Source organism: Fundulus heteroclitus, chromosome 14 (genome assembly GCF_011125445.2).
Source record: "Fundulus heteroclitus isolate FHET01 chromosome 14, MU-UCD_Fhet_4.1, whole genome shotgun sequence".
Classification (NCBI taxonomy): Eukaryota; Metazoa; Chordata; class Actinopteri; order Cyprinodontiformes; family Fundulidae; genus Fundulus; species Fundulus heteroclitus.
In genome coordinates, this window is record NC_046374.1 from 11,609,903 (window position 1) to 11,629,845 (window position 19,943).

Genomic DNA, 19,943 nt, shown 5'->3' on the forward strand with positions numbered 1-19,943 from the left:
AAAGTCTGATTCTCCCCAATGGGACGTGTTTTTAAAGTTGTTGTTTTTTTACATTTTTAAAAGCAGAAGGAGAGAAAAGCAGTGTTTCCCCACCCTGGTCCTCAGGTCCCGGCACGTTTCAGGTGTTTCCCAGCTGCCACACGTCTGACTTAAATAAATCAACAGCCTTCTGCAACACTTGACTGCATGCAAGAGGCAGTGAAATCATTTCAATCAGGTCTGCTGGAGCAGAGACACATGTCAAGGTTCCTTCACACAGAAGGAGCGACTGATTCACATGCTATCTCTATGTAAAAGCGCATTCAGGAGTGAATTAGCAGTCTACGATGCGAACGACGTGTTTCAAGCGATGTAAACGGCACAAATTGTGTGTGAAGCATCTGTCATCCAGACGCAGCTACAGGTGGTGGTACGCGCTGAACCGGGTGTGTCTCGGGAGGATCTGGTGGACCCAGGGGCGCCAAGGCCATTCTTCAGATTTCCAGATTACACACAGCACCGTGACTCGCTCAGTAAACAGACAAGAGGAACTGGAGAGCGGATAGATGCTCCTCCTATCTGATGGCACGGTGAAGCGAGCTGGAATGAAAATGGCCTAAATACTGGTCTGAAGTATTGGCATACCTATATTAAGATATTATAAACAGAGATCTGGAAACATTTTCAGTTTTTTGAGCCACGGCAGCAGAACACAGAGGTGAAGGTGAACCAGGAAAAAAAACAACAACAACAAAAAAAACTGCCTCATGTCATTCATTTGTTTTTTATTTTGTTGAAAGCTCTTTCAAGTTAGAGGTTCGTCTGTCTGCTACGTTTTGCCATTTTTGCTCCATATTATTTCACAGCTGTGTTTCCTTCTGGGTGAAATTATATATATTACTGGCCGCACTACCCAGACAACCCCCAGTATTCCTTCATTCTCTAAACGCCGGCAAAAGTTCACTGAACGTTTCGGGGCCTTCGCCATGGTCTCGATGAGCACCAGTAAGCAGCGTCAGACTAAGGTAAGCAGACAGTGAGACAAGCTTCTCATGCTAGCTCACCTCAGTCAGGAGTTTTCCAAGGATGTACAGGGACTGGCCCCATTTCAGGGGACATTTCCCCATCGGGATCCTTTCTACTGAGTGAGGGTTCTCGTACTCCTCGTCCACCTGTTTGAACGCCAAAGCACATAGAAAGACGCATTTACAACCGGGAAGCCAGTTTAAAGCTAAGCTTAGAAACGTCACCGTCTTAAGGACTGAAATCCATGACCTTATCTGGAGGGACACTGTAGAGCTCTGGCAGCAGCTTGATCCCATCTTTCTGCTTGATCAGGATCCCCTCCAGCGCCTCCTGATACTCCTGCACCTATAACCAACATCGACGGAAACACACAGAGGACAGGTGTGCATACATCCATGTGCAAAAGAAAGTACAACCCCTTTCAGTTCCAGTAATTTCTCAGTAAAAGGCATAATGAGAGGAAACTTCTCTGGTCCTTTTAGGAGGTGGAAAACTAGGCAAATACAAACCCAAATGAAGAATAACAGTACATTTTATACTCTGAGATTTAAATAAACTCTGTACTCACAATAATGTGTCTAAGTGGCAATTTTATGTTTTTTTTAATTTTCTGCTCTACTTGGCAAAAATTCCCTTAAAGTGAGGCAATGATTTTAGGTGTGATAATGTCTCAGCTGGGTAATGGCTGAAGGTATTTGGTTATACACGGCTTTCAGTAATACCAAGATATTTTTAATAAAATTTTATGTACTGACAAGCATCAACACATTAAGTGTTTTAAAGCTGTTTTAAATCAATGCATCAATAGCTATTAATTACTGTATTTCATCAGTGAGACCTAATGTGTGCAGATCATTAAATGGTTATAAAATTAAATTCTACATTTGAGAATTAGCTGTTGGTAGAAACAAATAAATATAAACATATATTCCATGTTATTCATTTGTCGTTGTTTAAACTAGTTTTGAGAAATTTTGACCATGTCTGTACGTACAAGCAGAAATAAATTACCTGCTCATGGCTGTTGCTAAAAATGCCGTCCAGTATGAGATACGTCCAAAACAGGGGCCACTCGCACTCGATATTTTCAAACAGTTTAAGCTCAGCGGACTCGTAATACAGCCTGTTGGGATCCTTTACACAGAGAGAGAGAGAGAAAGAGAGACACACTGATCAACTTCCCTATCCTGTGCTCTTTCTGATTGTTAGAGGCTGTAATCTTTAGTAAAGTGACACAAAGTAAAAGCCTTGTCCACCCATTCTGTCAGACTATTGTAGGAAATAAATAAATAAATGTCATATATATATATATATATATATATATATATATATATATATATATATATATATATATATATATATATATATATATATATATATATATATATATATATATATATAGTTGATTGGGAACCTCAAGACAGGTTGGGTAGGAAGCTATGGAAAAGTTCAATCCATGGAAAGAGGATGACAAGACATTGCTTTCTCCCTAATTTGTGGCGGTAAAATGCTGTGGGGATGCACGTTGGAGCTGAAAAGAAGATGGACGGAGGCAAATCCAGAACAATCCTGGAACTAAACCAATTAGAGTCTGAAAAAGACGCTGAGGCAGAGGTTCGCCTCCCAGCAGAACATCAAGCCTAAACAGGCAGAGACGCAACAGAATAGTTTAGATGGCAAACCAATGTGTTAAAAGGGCCTAGTGCTAACTCTTTGATAACCTGTGGTAGTGCTTGACATCTGCTGAATAATCTCAGAATATATTCAAATAAAGAAGAAACATTTCTGTTTCTAGATGTACTCACAGCAAAAGGTGGCTTTACAAAATATCGACGCTGAACAACATATGCAACATGCCTTTCTGGTTTTCAACTGAAAGACTGCTGAAAACCACATTCTCCTTTCAAATATGCTGGTCTATCGCATGAAACTCCTATAAAATACAATAAAGTCTATAGTTTTAACGTTACAAACCCTGGAAAAGTCCAAGCTAGGAGAATACTTTTGCTAGATGGTAAATGGTGATATTTGTGTATTGTTGCAATTCACTTTGTAAAAGATCCTTCACTTTCCAATCTTTAGCTAACGTTGTGAGCAAAAAGGATTCACTCATAATTTGGGGGAGTTTTATATATTTGTAAGCGACCCCTTAAGGAGATCACAAACAGGCGCTGAGATGAGGGCCTGAAGACACAAGGCGACTCGCATATGGACAGATTTCAGCTTTTTCAATCATGTAGTTTAGTTTCAGGATTCCACTGATTTCCATAGCAATGTTTTCGTTTGACCAAGTAAACTAAGACCGTCTGAGACACACATTCACTGCCCTGTGAGACTGAGCCCATTTGTATTCATGCAGCATCCCTCAAGTTTACTGCTGCCAGCAGCTACTTCACCTCATCTAAAAAACAACAACAACATGCAAATTAAAACAAAAATTACAAGTCTGTTTGCCCCTTATCTGATATAATGGATTATGTCAAAGGAAAAGCAGGACAAAAAGGCAATGAGCGTTTTCTTTTTTGTGCTCCTTTTTACCTCTCGGGGAGTTTTGTGGCCGTCTCTAAGAAACCTGCAGCAGCCGTATCGACCCTGAAAACAGAGAGCAGAGGCTAACAACGAGGCGTCTGTCCAAACAGCTTCTAAACACGATGAAAAAAAGGGAAAATATCTGATAGAAATAATGATCGGTTTTCCCAACAATAGATATTTAACAAAAGTTTTCCCAAAAACTTAACAGGTCTGGGGGAAAAATAAAAAAAAAAAAAAAAAATAATAATAATAATAATTATGATAATCAACCTTGGTGTCAACATAATGAGCTCTGACAGAATGCAATCCATCTAAATTAAAAAAGATTTCCCTCTAAATGTATAAATGCATAAAAAAAAATGCAAACATTCAGTGGCGTATTACTTTGTTACTTTTTAAGAAAACACGTACGAATAGAAGACAGTACACATTCCTAAAACAGTATAGATTTAGCATTTCTTCAACCAAGAAAAATCTAAGAAATTACAAAAAGCAGAGAAGAAACGTGAGCTGCACGGCAGAACTTGGACCGTACTGTCCCGCAGTGGAGGAGAGGTTACCTGCAGCTTTGAGATGATCTCCTCCTTGGTCATGTTGACTATGCTCATGTCCTCCACGGCGAAGGCCGGGTAGGTGAGGATTGCCAGGACTCCGGCGTCCACCTCTTTAGAGATGGACGCTCTGGGTAGCATCGACGTCAGAATGGACTGATGGTGGAGGAAATGAGATCCAGAGAGGAGAACGTGAAGTTATTGCTTTTTACCATAATGCTCCGGCGTGTGTGTGTGTGTGTGTGTGTGTGTGTGTGTGTGTGTGTGTGTGTGTGTTTACCTGGCAGTGCTGGATGTCATCAGCCAGAGCATGGACCACAGATCCAGGGCCTCCTTTTGCTCCAAACAGGTTGAGTTCATCCAGAGCCTCCAAAGCTGCCTGCAGGACAAACATCATCAGAAATCAGTGTTTTACTGAAGATGGTTGGAAGTAACATCCAATGGTTCAAAACAACATAATAAAATGTAAGTAATAAGTATATCACTGAGGGATTTAAAGGGTAGGTAACAAGCACTTCAACATGAACTCATGTCAACTTTTAAGCTACAGTTTCATTTAAAAACCACGAATGATCCGCTAACGCCATTTTCCTCTACGATTATGTGAGGTCATGTTTTCATTTATTTGAGTTATTTCGTCCCTTGGCAGTGTCAGCATTTCAGCTAAGTCTCCGATCGGCTCTGCACACTTTTGACGAACGCATTCTAGAAAAGGAGTTTTTCTCCATCAAAAGCAAAAACGACATTTAAATAAAGCCTCTGCAACGAAAAAAACATTACCTTCCCCTTACCAAAACTGAAATTCAGATTTGGCAGCCATTAACTGTCAAGTAGGAAGAAGGTCACCATTAAAATCAGCTCCAGTTATAATCGCCGATAGTTTCCTACTAGCCTGCTCCCATCTCATCCACAGCATCTTCTGCATCAATATCATCAGAGGACACTGAGGCAGATCTATCAAACGTTCATTTCAAAGTTTAAAACCAAGCCTGGTATTTCTTTGCCATTTCTAAATCATATAATTATTTACCACTCCAATAGGAGCTGCGTAGACCTTAGAGGATCTTAAGATGCTTTTGAAGACAAACTGACTTTTTGCAGGAAAATTTCACCGACTGTTTAATCAAACGACTGATTTCCTTTGACTCCAGGATTAGATTGATTTCATTTTAATCCGACATTATTTTTCCCTCGGAGTTTGTCCAAATTTCTCTTGGCATTACTGGATTTCAGCCCGACCTCTGCATGTCTGAAGATGAAAGCATCTGGTTTGAATAATCAGGATATGCAGCAGTGGTACCTGAGCCTAAAATCTGACATCAAATTGAGAGTGTGTGCTCTTGTACTGGCAGCTGTGTGACTTTCTTTTGCTTATTTTAATAGTAAAGTGAGGACTTTGATGTAAAGTGGGCCTCGCTGTTTTTCTGGGCTAGGGGTTAGGTTTAGGTAGGTTTATGTTAGGGTTAGGTATGTACTGGTAAAGGTTAGGGCTAGGGTTAGGCTTAGGCCATAGAAAGTGTTGAAAATGAATGGAAGTCAAGGCCTGGTCCTCACTTTTCATTTAAAAGAAGCACGTGTGTGTGTGTTGACTGCAGTGGGAACTTGGCGTGCTGTGTTATTTCTGTGGAGGCCATTCTCAAATGACCGCAGAGAACCTGATACCTCCTGTTCGGTGCCGGCCAAGGACAGCTCCGGAGTCAGAGGGACGGGGCGCTTTGAGCGAGAGGCTAAAGCTTCACAATGAACAGGTTCATCGTGACGTTTGCAGAATAGTCATAGAGGAGAAACCTCCAAAGCTTCAAGCTTACAGCTGTCACCTTTACACGGTTCTTCTGTTTTCGTTCGCTCCCGCAAAACATCTGCTCAGGCCGACAAACTCTAACCGTAAAAACCAAGCCGGCACATCTGATCCAGGGCGATTTCGGAGAGGCCGGGGTCGCCTAAATGCCAGCCTAAAGGCCGCTGAAGTGACTGAGCAATAGCCAAAGACATTCGCAGGGACACCTGTTCTGCTTCTAAGCTCTGGTTCAGGCGCCCGTTCTGCTTTTTAGCCTAATTTATGCGACCCTGTAGTCCGAGTGCTTCTCTGTTAACCTTGGCTGTGCCTATGGAGCTGGCATTAAGCTCCGTGATGCCCTGGTTGGTCTTGTCTCCTCTCTCCCACATCCCGTAATCCTGCAGGAGACCAGAAAAAGAAGGGGGGGAGTCAGAACGTCTGCGGAAAGCCGACGTGAGGCGAGACGGCCGGCGGGATGAACACTTACAGCCACTTTGTAAGCCGCCTCGATGTAGAACATGAGGTTCTGAACTACGTCCACTTCGTCTTGCGTGTAGATGATGTGAAGGCCTGGAACACAGAAACGCAGACGTGAGCCGAGGCGCGTTAGGGTCCTGAAGTTCGGGATTTTGAGCGGGTTCCCCCGCCGCACCTGACGCCGTCATCTGAGCGAGGAAGAGCAGGAAGAGAGAGGTGGCGTCCACCTGCAGGTGGCCCCACTGGTCGTCGCCGACGACGGTGGCGCAGGTCCTGGTGTTGTACTTGGCGTGGAGCGAGTCCTTGGTGCTCCGGCTGTATTTAAACTTCTCCACCTTGTCCAGCTGTGGGAGCGGCAGAGGATGAGAGCGACGGATGGTTTGTTCAGCAGTTACAAAACAAAAAAAAATAACAAAAAAAACAGGCGCCAGTAACATTTCTTCCACGGTCCGATCAACGCGTCCAGATGTGAACTGTACAAATCCTCTTACCTGTCTCATTATACACTGGAGGACGCCTCTCATCAGCTTCACCACACTCTGCAGAGACACAAACAGCCTGGGATTCAATATGTGACAATCTCAAACATCAGAGACCCACTGATAACTTTAAAGAGCCTAAATGAGAACCCTGAGCCCGTCCACGCCACACACACACACACACACACACACACACACCCAGGTACCTGCTCCAGCTCATAGGCCTTGGCCTTGTCCTCGTCCCTGTCTGCGTTCTTCCTGTAGGCCAGACTGAGGGCCCACACGGACACAATGCTGTACACATTGTCTCTGACCCAGGCGTCCGGGTGGTCGGTGCTGCCCGGGAGAAGGCCGGTCACTGGATCCTGTCGAACACACAACAGTGACTCCCTATGGCTGCAACAGACAGGTTCTCATATGGACGTAATAGTTTTTAATCCCACTCTATGCATTTGTTCTCTGCCTGCAGTGCGGCCTTCAGTGGCCATATGGGACAGAGGTGAGAGTGGCCAAGAAGATGCTGAGGCTTGTCAGCAAGAGAGAAGCGGGGTGAAAACACGGGTTAATCGCAACTAACATTTCCACCTAATGAAGGTGGCATGTGTCATAAATGTCATCACCGCATTGCTTTAGAACAACAAAACGCCTCGCTAAAATATTTATAAACTGCTATCATAAACTTATCGCATGTTGCATCCAGACTCAATTCAGTTTTATTTGTATAGCACCAATTCACAACACGTCACCTCAAGGCACTTTACAGAGTTTTCCCGGTAAAGGAAGTTGTGCTGTGTTGCTGACCAACATCACCACAGCGCCACCACAGGCAAGGGGTTGAACACGTTGGTCAAAAGGTTTGCTTTGTTTGACAAAAGTGCAACGGCAAAGCGAACTGAACCAGCTGAAAATTAGCAATTTGGTCCTCAATCGAACAGAATCTACTGGATCAGAAAATGACCTTAAAGGTGCATAGCAACGTTATTTTACTTTTTTATTTATTTATACGCCAGTAGCTCACTCTGGTTGCATATTTTGATGTTTTATGCTTTGTTTTTGCTCTATTTGTTAGTAAATAAACCATTCTGAGATTATTTACAAGGTATGTACTGCCCATGCGCAGCAGGGGTTAAAACAAGGAAGCGGCTAACGGCTAATAGCATCTCCCAGTGAAACAATACAGAAAGGTCCAAGATCCAGTGGAAAAAAAAGTTTATAAATTAAGCAAACCGGCATTATGATAGTTCTGTGATACTGTCACTAGATGTTACCATGTCTGTTTATATTTGTTAATTGCACCCGAGAGCAAATTGTCTTTTGACTAAAAAAAGGACGATCAAAACGCTATCAAGATGGAGGCTTGGTGTACATAACCATATTTGATCTTGATCAAACGGTTTTTGGTCTTTTTTATAAGCATATTACGTGGCTATATACTATTAATGGGTTTTACACTTTGTTTTTGCTCTATTTGTTAGTGAACAAAGTGCTTTTGTTTATATTTATCACAACAAGACCACGTGACCGTAAGTACGATATTACGCATGCGAGCAATGAATAAACAAGGAGAAGCAATGGAGCAGAGCGAGTCAGCAACATCCAGCGGAGGTGTGACAACAATAAGTCTAAGTAACCCTAACCCCGTAGTTTGGGTTGGTCTTCCGACCACGGCTAGCCGTCACTTTGCTGAGTGGCATTGCAGGAGTTTGCTTATTCTTGCATGTCGGAGTAATCCTTGTGAATTCTGCTCTCTGAACAGCGGCTCCTTCCCTGTCCGGTCCCTCAGCTTCAGATAAAACAAGTAGCCCATGACCGTGTCTACGTAGAGCGGTCAGTAACCGCCCCTTCCAGGAAGTAGCTTCCTTGACCACGCCGCACCTGCCCAGTAAACACGCCAAACAAGCATGGACGTGAGGTAGAGCACAATAATATCAGCTCAAAGTCGGGGAAAAGAAGTTCTTCTAGCACCTAATCTGCGCAGCGACAGCAAATACTCTTTTTTTGATACCATGCTGCGGCGTCTCTAGGGCGACGTCATGAAATGGGCGGCATCCACACAGAAAGAGGCGACGTTGCCGTGAAGGCAAACATCTTTCTTCTAGGTTGGAAAAATACCAACAGATAGTAACTAATACTTCATAACAAATGAATACTCTGTACTGCTAATGGTAATATGTCATCATATACATGCCTATAGTTGACTTTGAAAGGCTTAAAAAAATTATACAGAGTCTTTAATCTTCAGTAGTAAACCTTTGTGACATCATCATCTCAGCTTTCACCACAACTTGCTCACCAAAATTCAATGGATGCAAAGTATTGCCCCTAAACTACATTACTACATTTCCCATTGTTGATCTTGAAATGACAGAAACTGGACTGCAAAGGTGGTTGCCATGGAAATGACAGATAAATGGACTCCGAAGGCAAAGAGTCTGACATACTCAGACTGAACAGAATGACTGTTATGGGGAAAATACGTCAGCAAGGACACGTCTGCATTACTGCATGCTTGGTATTTAATGTCTGTGTGAGAGAACAAACGGGGTTCTCAGGCTCTGGTTGTGTTGTTATGAGAACCCAGTACTGAATCTCTGAACATCCCTCTGCCTTTTAGATTAAATATGGTAAAATATAGTTACGGTTTGAAGAGTCTTTATTACTAAAAGAAGTCTACAATAGAAACACCACATTACCAGATAAAATAACCTGGGGAGAGCGAGAGCAGATCTATAGTTTAACACCATAAACCTCCCTGTTGTAACAAGGCAGCTGCTTGTTCAGCCTTTCTCAAGCGTCGCTGTTTTACAGCTCATTGGCTCACAGTAGCAGCCGGCTCTTTCAGCACCAACATGGCTTTTGTTAGCAGCACAGAAAACTGTCACACTGCATGGCTACTGGCCAGGATGCACTGACGTCCTGCAGGAAAGCCAACACGTTAGGGCTTTTTAAGGAGACGTTAAGCTGACTCATAACAGCTGCGATGCAAAGCAATTTGCATGCACCCCCAGGAAGAACAGTGAACTTTTCCAGAGTGTTTTTAATTGTAACGAGGCGTAATTACGGGGACAATTGGTTCATTGCTCCATCTGCGCAGTGAAGTGGACACAGCTGTGACAACTGAGCTGATTCATAAACTGAACTCGCGCTCGGTTCATCCCCTCTCCGCAGTTCCTCCCGTTTCAGAGAAAGCCGGAAAATGGTCAATTCCTGCCCAGTGCGGCTCACCTGCACGCTCCTCAGAGCAGCTTTCCTTCATTGGCCGGTCAGTTTCACGCCACATTCACAGTCGTTATGCTCTCCATGTTATATTGAGAGTCAGTCAGATGTTCTGTGATAGTTCTGCTAACTTTACGGTGCACATCAGCTCTAATGTGATCCAGCAAAAAACAACAATAAAAAAAATAATCCAGACTTTTCCAGGCCCTGATTTCTGCCGATCTTTTTCAATTATAATCTGGACATTCGAATAATAAACACCTTGAAAGGTTTGCCAGGTTTTATCATCTGTATGTTGCACCAATTGTGAAGTTAAAATACTAAAGCTGAGGTAGGATTCATCAGTCTGGTAAATGGGTCACTTCATTTGGGGTTTTGTTGGCATCTGTACTTAAGCTGCTTCCCTTTCAAGGATCGATTATGCCTCATAAATTAGGGCCGATTCCTCAGAGCACGCTCCATGACCTTTGACGCCTTTATTTGTCAGTAATATAGAAGTTGCAATGCTTTGTTTAGGATAAATCCACCTCAGATTATTAGCAGTTAAGAACCACTTAAAACCCTTACTTAAAGAAGCCAAACAAAAGCAGTAAAACGGCAGCTTTTGAAACTACCAAAATACTATCAGCTTAAATGTTAAACTGCAACTGTGAAGTGATTTAGTTTAATATAAAATTCTAAAAGAAAAGCAGAAAATACCCTCCCTACATCCATTTCTATAAAATAATACCTTTCTGTTTCCACCTTACAGATTCTTTCTGCTCCTTTTCCTATTTAAATGGGTCAGATTGTGACATGACTCTTATTATCAGACTAAGATAACCTTAGTTAATACAAAATCCAGTTTTCAAATTACCATTTTGTATAAGGGGGGGAAAAAGCAGCTATACACAATAGTGCAATTCCAATCAGTTAAATCCAAAAGTTTCTCAACTTTTTTTTTCTTCCTTCACTTTACCACTTTGTCAGTTTTGATTTGTTTGCACAAATAATAGAGAAAAAATGTCAGTAGATTCCCAGACACACATTCAGAGGTCCGTAACCTTGGACTGCTTTAGAGAAAATGAAAAACCTTGTGTTGACCATAAAAGCACTTTCAAACAGAAATGAATTAGTAAAAATCACAACTGGTTTGGAGAACTCCAAAAAGCACCAGTCCAATCTGACCTTAAAAGCTCTTTAAACCCGCTGTTCATTTCCTGAGGCAGAACTGTCCTGAGGCGATCCAGCCCGGCTGCACGTTTTGAAAAAAAGGTTACATTTTTTACTTTCTGCTGACGCTGATTGTGAGGATTCTTCAAGCACTGCTGTGCATTACACAACTGATGTACCCGAGCTGGTAAAGTCTGTTAATAGACCACTTCAAGGCTTTTGGCACAAGGCGCCAGTTTCTCCCATCCTCACACACATCCACAGACTCGTATGAAGAGCGGTAGACAATGTGGGGTCCAACGTCTTCCCAAGGATGCTCTGCTGTCTCCAGGAGAGTAAGATGAGACTGAGCTCACTTTTAACAAAGAGGCACCAGATTTAGAAAATCACAAGTAACAAAAAGTCAAATTTACAGCTTTGAAGCCAAATATGAGCTAATGCTAAAGTTTTATTAGTATTATTGTATTCAGGACAAAAATATCTTAGCCATGTTAGAACTTTCTTTTGCTTATCCGGGGTCGGGTCGCGGGGGTAGCAGCTTCAGTAGGGAGGCCCAGACGTCCCTCTCCCCGGCCACTTGGGCCAGCTCCTCAGGAGGAATCCCAAGGCCTTCCCAGGCCAGCCGGGAGACATAGTCCCTCCAGCGTGTCCTGGGTCTCCCTCTGGGTCTCCTCCAGGTGGGACGTGCCCGGAACACCTCACCAGGGAGGCGTCCAGGAGGCATCCTGACCAGATGCCCGAGCCACCTCAACTGGCTCCTCTCGACGTGGAGGAGCAGCGGCTCTACTCTGAGTCCTCCCCGGATGACTGAGCTCCTCACCCTATCTCTAAGGGAGAGCCCAGACACACTACGGAGAAAACTCATTTCAGCCGCTTGTATCCGGGATCTCGTTCTTTCGGTCACGACCCAAAGCTCGTGACCATAGATGAGGGTAGGAACGTAGATCGACCGGTAAATCGAGAGCTTCGCCTTTTGACAAACTGGTACAGCATCTTCTTCACTGCAGAATCAGCACCAATCCGCCTGTCGATCTCCCACTCCATCTTCCCCTCATTCGTGAACAAGACCCCAAGATACTTAAACTCCTCCACTAGGGGCAGATTATCCTCCTCGACCAGGAGAAGGCACTCATGTTAGAACTAAACGGCCAAAACTCAAGGTTAGAATTTGACAGCACGAAAACATAGATCTCTGAAGAATTAGGAGTTTTTGAAGTTTAAGCCTTGCGCTTTAATTAGAGGGATCACATGTGCGTCCTGAATAAGGAAGCATTAAATCAGTGAGCTGCTGATTGAATCCCGCTAAGTTTCTCTTCATCAGCTCTGACCAATGATTGGCTGGTCTAATACTGAAAATAAAGACACCATAACTGAATAAAAACATCCATCTTTTTCGCTGTTTGTTACAGCTTCACAACTAAACACAAACACTTTCTGCATTCTGTAAACGTGCCAACAAACAAGATGTTCTCTGGAGGACTTTGGCTTGAGTTTGGGGAACCTGCTGCACATTTATTCTTGTACAGGTCGCTTCTCCCCGTTAGCTCATTGCGCGCATGCGCTGTATCGTACATACGGTCAAGTAGTCTTGTTGCTGCGAATATTAAAAAAAAGTGATTTGTTTACTAACAGAGTGCAGAATGTAAAAATACCATATGATAACCCAACAGGGCATGATCATTTAAAACAAAAACAAAAAAATATGCAACCAGAATTGGATAGAACGTAGCTCAACTGGAATGGAAGTGATGACTGACTAGGCCCATTAATACATAGAACTTCTAAGTTGCCCTATCCTCTTTCCCTTATCTTTATCTTTATCTGATTTGCATACATGCAGCACTCTGTGGACCTTGGTTTAAGATGCTTTATGATGGTGGTATGGTGAAATCCCGATCAGCAGGAGGCAAGTCCTCAAAGGAAACCAGAAATCGGTGCAAAGCAATTATCCAAGATGTTGGGCACAGGTTTCACCCAAACACCACGAAAAGCAGACGACTGCTGCAGGCAACGGGGCAGAAAATAAATATAATGGAGAGAAAAAGAAAATTCATGCAGTAAGGCGTTTAAAATTCGATAGGAACCACAAACTATGCTGGTGTGGGTTGTTGTTTCTTTAAATGTACTTTATTTATTTTCTTCCAGAAAGTCCGTGGCATTAAAAGAAAGATTAACAGAAAGATTAATGTGCAAATAAAAAAATTAATTGCATTGCAGGAAATGACCCGTTTCAGTGCGGCTTGACTTAAAAAGCCTCACTCTACGTGCGGTGTTACTGACATGGCTTTAGTTCCTCCACAGTCTCTGCAAACATGCACAAAGATACCAAAAAGTGACGGACAGAGCGACGCAGCCTTGCGAAATGTCACCTTCCCTCACCCTGTGCATGCTTAACCTCTAACTCCATTTAGCTTCCGCCTGGCTGCAGGTATGACAACCGCGCTGTCTCCCACTAAACATGCCAGTGTTTTGATGCAGAAGCCCATTAACCACTCACTTGGTGCTGCAGGATAGTTTGCTGCACTACGCGGGCATAGTTGTCGAGCTTCACGCCAGAGTTGCTCCTGCTCCTCATGTTGACAAAGAGAAGTTCTCGCTTCTTCAGGCGGCGCCGCACGGCTCGGGACAAAAAAAGAAGAAGAAAGAAGCAAAAAAAGGCTAAGTTCTTGACAGGGAGGTCATTTCTGCTGTGGCTTGGGAAGGAAGGGCGGCTTGGGAAGCTCCAGCCTGACGGCGGCAGATACTGGGCAGCAGCTGGAGCTGCAGACTCTGTCGAGAGGAGCCGAAACCTGAAGCCGCTCACCGGAAGCAGCCGACCGCCGTCCCGCCCCCACACCTTCAAAATAAAAGCGCGTTCCGAAGGGATTTACGTTAGCGACGCTCTCAGCTGTTTGTGAGGCTTCACCTGTGCAGTTTTTATTTCTTACATGGCATATTAGATTGGATACACCTTTACTGACACTACAGCGACATGTTAATTAACATAACATAAAGACGCAGCTACATGCCATGGCTTTCCCAGCTCTGTCCTTCTCCCAGCTGCTCCCCATATAATCTTGCACTTCTCTAAATCAGGCTCCAGCACAAAATCCAGACATTGATTCTCACAAACCCAGAATACCCAAGCATTAACTTTGCAGGGCAAAAGGCAGCGGCCTCCTCTTTTCTGCAGCTAAGCTGCTGAGAGAACTGTTTACGGGAGCTGGGTCAGAGGTGATTTCAGAAACCCAAGGCCTTAACAACAGAATTGTAATAACAATCCACCCCTTTGATCACAAAGATAAGATTTTGTGCATGTGGTCAATCTTTATCACATGAATATATAAATAAATAAATATAAGTACACACACACACACACACACACATATATATATATATTTAAATCCAGGTATTGAACCTGAAATTGGTCTGTGTGCTGGAGCTTTTAACAATAATCAGCATGAATGCTTCACAAAATCAGTTTCTTCACACAAGATCATTGTCTTTGCATTTATTTATTTACAAGTTTGGGTTTAACTAATTAAAGGAGTGATTAGGAAGAAATTGACTGCAAAATTAACCTAAATCATTCTCATTTCTCACCCGGGATGGAAGTAACATTCCCTACAAACAATCGGTCTTCTACATCAACAATGTCTTAGTCACGTTTTTCCTCATATCGAACCCAAAGGTACAGTCAGCATGTGTTCACTTTCTGGCTCCTGAGCCAATCACACGAGAGTTCCGAGGGTTCCCAAAACAGAGCGCAGCTTTTGGTATTTTATCTTGACAAAAGAGCAGCAGCCTGAGAAAATGGAAGCCAGAGAGACAAGTGGACCAGAAATAGAACAGAATACAACACCATATACCTATCCTGTGGAAGTAAGAGTTCAGTGGAGTTTCAGAGCTGCAACGGACTTTTAAAACTGGTATATGGAAAGGTATTGTGCATGTGTTGTTACGACTTGAAACACTAGGTGTCAATATTGCTTATTGTTCCTTCAAGTAAAGGCTGCTTGAGATTCCTGTTGCGCATTATTTTAATTTACATTAGATAGACTGGTGACCTGTCCAGGGTGTACCCCGCCTCTCGCCCATTGAAATGCTGGAGATAGGCACCAGCACCCCTCACAACCCCATGAGAGATAAGCGTGCATAGATGATGGATGGATGGATGAATGGATGAATGGATGGATGGATGGGTGGATGGATGGATGGATGGATGGATGGATGGATGGATGGATGGATGGATGGATGGATGGATGGATGGATGGATTGATGGATGGATGGATAGGTAATCTAAGCCTGTATGCTATTATGGTCAAATACATCTACAATCACTCCCACCTGAAGGTCTCCTATCCATCCAAAGTTACCAACCAGACCGCCTTAGGTGGTCAGACCAGTATTAACAGGGCAGGTTCTCTCCAGTTTGAGATAATGTTGGATAACAGCCTACAATGCTGTTGCCATGACACCACTGACATCACACGAACATTCTGGACATCAAAGGAACATTCTATGATGTCACAGCTGAAGTCCTGTCTGTGATGTCATCAGCTCGGTTCTTTATGCAGTACACTTCTAAATTCCTCTCATTGCTTGCTACCCCACTGACGAGTTCAGACGTACGCAAAGCGCTCTCACAGTCGACTTTTCGCGATCAACACTGATCTTATCCACCGTTTGTTTGACCAGACATGGCTCATCAAAGACCAAGTTCCCACTTTGGTGAAATGGAATACCAGCAGCAGGGCTGGGGAGGTGGACATCATCAGCGAGGCTGGATTGACAACAGGCAGCCTGCCAATGTGTTCCAGGGGGACATCCAGAGGCTCGGCTCTCTTTTGGAAATGGAGAGAGCCAAATGGTTTGAGGAGAACCAGAAGGTGGCCGCCCTGGAGAAAGAACTAGAAGATGCTAAACATGAGGTAAAAAGGCAGAAGAACCTCAAAGAGATGTACATAAACAAGGGAAAGGAGACAAAAAGAGAACTTATGAGATTACAGAAGTTTTCCGATCCAGAAAGTCTCAGCCCGGCGATTATTGCTTCCAAGGTGCACAGCACCATGAAATACAAGAAGAAAAAGCTGTTGCAGCAAGACTTTGAACATCTAAAGGTAGCTCATGTCGTCAACGAGGAGTTATTTGTAGCACAAATCGAGGCGGAAAAAGAGAGAAATAACACCCTCCAACAAGAACTGGATAAAGTCAAGCTTTCCTACGAGCAGCTTCGCTCTGAACGTGAAGCTGACAATGCTGGGGCGACGCTGCAGGTCGACATGCAGAAGGTTTATGAAGACAAGATCAAGCAGGACCAAACGCTCATCGAGAACCTGAGAGCTGAGAAGGATGATCTCTTCCAGACAATGTCATATGAGATTGCCGTCCTGCAAGAAAAGAAGAAGTGTCTGAAGAGTGAGATGGAGCAGTTAAAGGTTTCGTACCAAGAACTAAACTTGAAGTATGAAACAGAAGTTTCTGCACTGAGACAGCAGGCAGAAGCCCACCAGCAGGAGATGAATCGTGAGAAAGAAGCAAATTCAGAGAGAGCAAAGAATGACCTCCAGCTTATCAACGACCTTAAAGCTGAGAAGGACAATCTCCATCAGAAAATGGCACAAGAGTTCGGATTCCTGCAACAGCAATCGGCGGAGAACACGAAACATCTCCAAAGAGAACTGGAGCAGGTTAAGGTTTCATACCAGGAGCTGAAAACTAGGTATGAACTGGACGTTTCTGCGCACAGACAGCAAGCAGAAGTGTTTGAACAGCAGTTAGACGAACAGATAAAAGATCATTCGCAGAAAATGAAGGACAACCTTAAATTTATCAACCAACTTGAAGCTGAGAAGGACGCTCTCCACCAGCAACTCACCGTCCTCCAACAACGATTCTCTGGCTGTGAGGTTAATTATAAAGCAGAGCTGGAGAATCTGAAATCTGAGCTCCAAGACAGAGATGACCTGGGTCCTCCAAAAAGAAAAAGGGCCAGGCGTCAAGAACCATCTATGGATCTCGACCGTCTCTTAGAGGAAACCCTGTCAGTGCCTGTTGAATATCCTGAGGCGTCCCCCATGGAGCTAGATAACTTCGTAGAGGAGATGCTAAAAGACTTAAGCATTCTTGATCCTGAAGCCAGGGAAGTGCCTGAGCTTCCTGGGGAGACCCTGCCAGAGAACCAGCAAAGCCAAGATCCTGAACCCATGCAGGTGGAAGGCTCACAACCCGACCCTTCAGTTTGGAAAAAGATACGGCACACTCTGGGTTTAAAGAAGCCAAAGAAATGGAAGAAAAGCAAGAACACTTCCCAAAATGAGCAGCTAGAGAAGTAGGCCAGTACTGAACAGTTTTAAAAAATATTTTAGTCCCATTCAAACGTCCAATTTAATTCCCAAAATAAAAAAACAGGGCGGCACGGTGATGCGGTGGTTAGCACTGCAGCTTCGCAGAAGAGAGGTCCCAGCTCTTAGCTGGGTACCGCTTTCTGTGAGGAGTTTGTATGTTCTCCACGTGTTTGCGTGGGTTTTCTCCGGGTGCTCCGGTTCCCCCCACACCTCCCAAAAACATATGTCAGGTTAATTGGCTGATGGAAAATGTGCTCAACACTGTAAGTGTTGAGTTCAAGAAAATGCAAAACTGTTCAGACTGGAGGAATTCAAAGACGCTGCAGCTAACGCCTGGAATTGCTTACAAACCAGAAAATGTAGGATACCGTCACCATCAGAATCAGAATCAGAAATACTTTAATAATCCCAGAGGGAAATTGCTGTTTCAGTACAACCGCCATCACAAACATCACAAACAATTCAGGGGGAGACGATTTACTGAGGCCTTGCTGCCAAGGACATCGCCTTACATGGTGCCCACAGGGCGCTGCCATTACTCTGTGGGAAAATAGAGGCCACAAAAAAGGAAAGATTGGAAAAAACATATCGCATACTGTATCCTATTACAGGATACAGTTTAAGATAAAACCTCTTGCACAAAAAGCACAAATAAGACGAGACACACATTGCAGAAAGTAAACATTTGAGACTAGTCGCATGTAAGTTCATCAGTTTATATGAGCATCAGTTATGTGTGTCTGTTTGGGTGAAAGTGTTTATATTTCCGTGAACACTCTTCAGAGGCCATTGTCCTTGATGTTATCAGCCGGCCAACAGTTCAGAAAGCATCCGCCGATGTCAGCGGGGGAGGAGGGAGCAGGGAGCAGGGGAGAGTTCTGAGCTCTCTCGCCATAACAAACCAGGAGTGATTATAGATAGGGAAGGCATAGTCCAAATACGTTATTTGTTATGAGACAAGCTGCACTGACTTTCCCGTCTGCTTTAAGTCTTTTGCTGGCTCCAAATGGCAAAATCCAATATTCCAAATTGTTGGGCTTTTCCGCATTTCACTTCCAGATTTTATCCCATCTCCCCTTGAGTTCAACCACCGAAGTCACTCTGCGTTCCAGCACAGCCAGCTTTTCGGCTCTGCTCCTCCATCTTCCAGATCTGTCCATTCACCGCCTTAGTGAGCGCGTCATATGCAGCCGGCAGCCTGATCAAGGCCAGATGGCTACTGACATCCACTGTATTTGCTTATACATCAAAAATCTACCAAATCCAATAGGTAGAAATCCAAGTATCCTGAATCCAAACATGCAAACGTCCAGGAATGACAAAGTCAAAAGACACACCGTTTTCCATCCAAGAATATAAGGTGTATCCCACAAAATTAGTCAAATCGGGACCGGACGGGTCCCCCTTTCGTTGCCTACCCGTCGAAAAAAATTCATCAATAGCATTGAGAGACCAGCTTACCAGATCCATGTTTTTCAGAGTTCAGTTGATATGAACAAAGTGCTCAGAAAGACAAGACATAGCAGCAGAAGCAGGAGGGGGGTGGGGTGGGGGGGGTGGGGTGAAAGCTGGAGAGGAGAGAAAAAAACACGACCGATTTCAAAGAGAGACAGAACAGAGATTAGAGACAGAACATCAAAATGGGTTAGTAATAAGTTAATGAATTAATTTGAATTAACTTGAACAAAAAATGTGTGTGTTTCTGTGCACCTGTGTGCACCGTGTGAGTGTGAAGCGTCCCTTGCAGTAGTGTAGAGGTTCCTGTAGGAATGGTAAGCAGTGCATGTGGTTTTGCGCTTGCAACCCTCTGCATGAAGCTACTGCAGCTGGCTTGTCCCGATATGTGGGCTGAGCAGAGGTTCAGCACACATCTGGATTCTCCTCCTGCCAGTAAATAGCCTCTCCACCACAAAGACCCCTGCAGTGCCTCCTCGTGGCCACACACGGAAACTGGGTACTTTCCGCGTCCCAGGCCAAACTGCAGGGGATCTCGGAACAACAGTGGGCCCCAGAGACGCGGAGCATGGCCTTGCACCCGTCAACCACTGTCCCAGCTATGGGCAAATAGCCCCACTGCCTTGTGGGTAGGCCTAGAAAAACCTAAACAGAGTTACACTGATTTACTCTGAGAGCCAACAACAGCAGGGGACACGGCCCTGACATGTTGCCTTCCCTCAAGTGCACAGAGAAAAAGAGTACCTAATTGTGCCTTTAAGGGTACAAAGGCTCGTCACTGGGATGGTACCCTCGAAGGTACTGCTATTGTACCTTTAACAGCGGATACTTATTTTTTCCCTTGATGTTGGTAGTTCACAAAGGCCAGAATTGTACCTCTGGTAATAGCCCTGTACGCTCTTAGAAAAATAAAATAGTAAAAATAAAAAATTAAAGGAGGACCCTTTTAAAACTCAATGTCTAATTGTGACAT

General features: G+C 43.9%; 1 protein-coding gene across 7 annotated transcripts in view; it reads right to left on the reverse strand.

The window, feature by feature from the left end:
- Positions 1–13,990, reverse strand: part of phka1a (phosphorylase kinase, alpha 1a (muscle)) — a 31,749-nt gene extending 17,759 nt beyond the window's left edge. For 6 of the 7 annotated variants that reach the window (XM_036146285.1, XM_036146286.1, XM_036146283.1 and 3 more), the window contains exons 1-12: positions 13,687–13,764; positions 7,028–7,186; positions 6,834–6,881; positions 6,518–6,686; positions 6,353–6,435; positions 6,183–6,263; positions 4,369–4,467; positions 4,098–4,244; positions 3,544–3,597; positions 2,017–2,139; positions 1,255–1,350; positions 1,044–1,151 (exon numbers count right to left, since the gene is read on the reverse strand). In XM_036146285.1, the coding sequence (XP_036002178.1) occupies positions 1,044–1,151; positions 1,255–1,350; positions 2,017–2,139; positions 3,544–3,597; positions 4,098–4,244; positions 4,369–4,467; positions 6,183–6,263; positions 6,353–6,435; positions 6,518–6,686; positions 6,834–6,881; positions 7,028–7,186; positions 13,687–13,764 (1,245 nt within the window). Of the gene's footprint in view, positions 1–1,043; positions 1,152–1,254; positions 1,351–2,016; positions 2,140–3,543; positions 3,598–4,097; positions 4,245–4,368; positions 4,468–6,182; positions 6,264–6,352; positions 6,436–6,517; positions 6,687–6,833; positions 6,882–7,027; positions 7,187–13,686 lie in introns of all 7 variants that reach the window. The other variant, XM_036146281.1, reaches the window with a different exon arrangement.
- Positions 13,991–19,943: the final 5,953 nt, after the last annotated feature.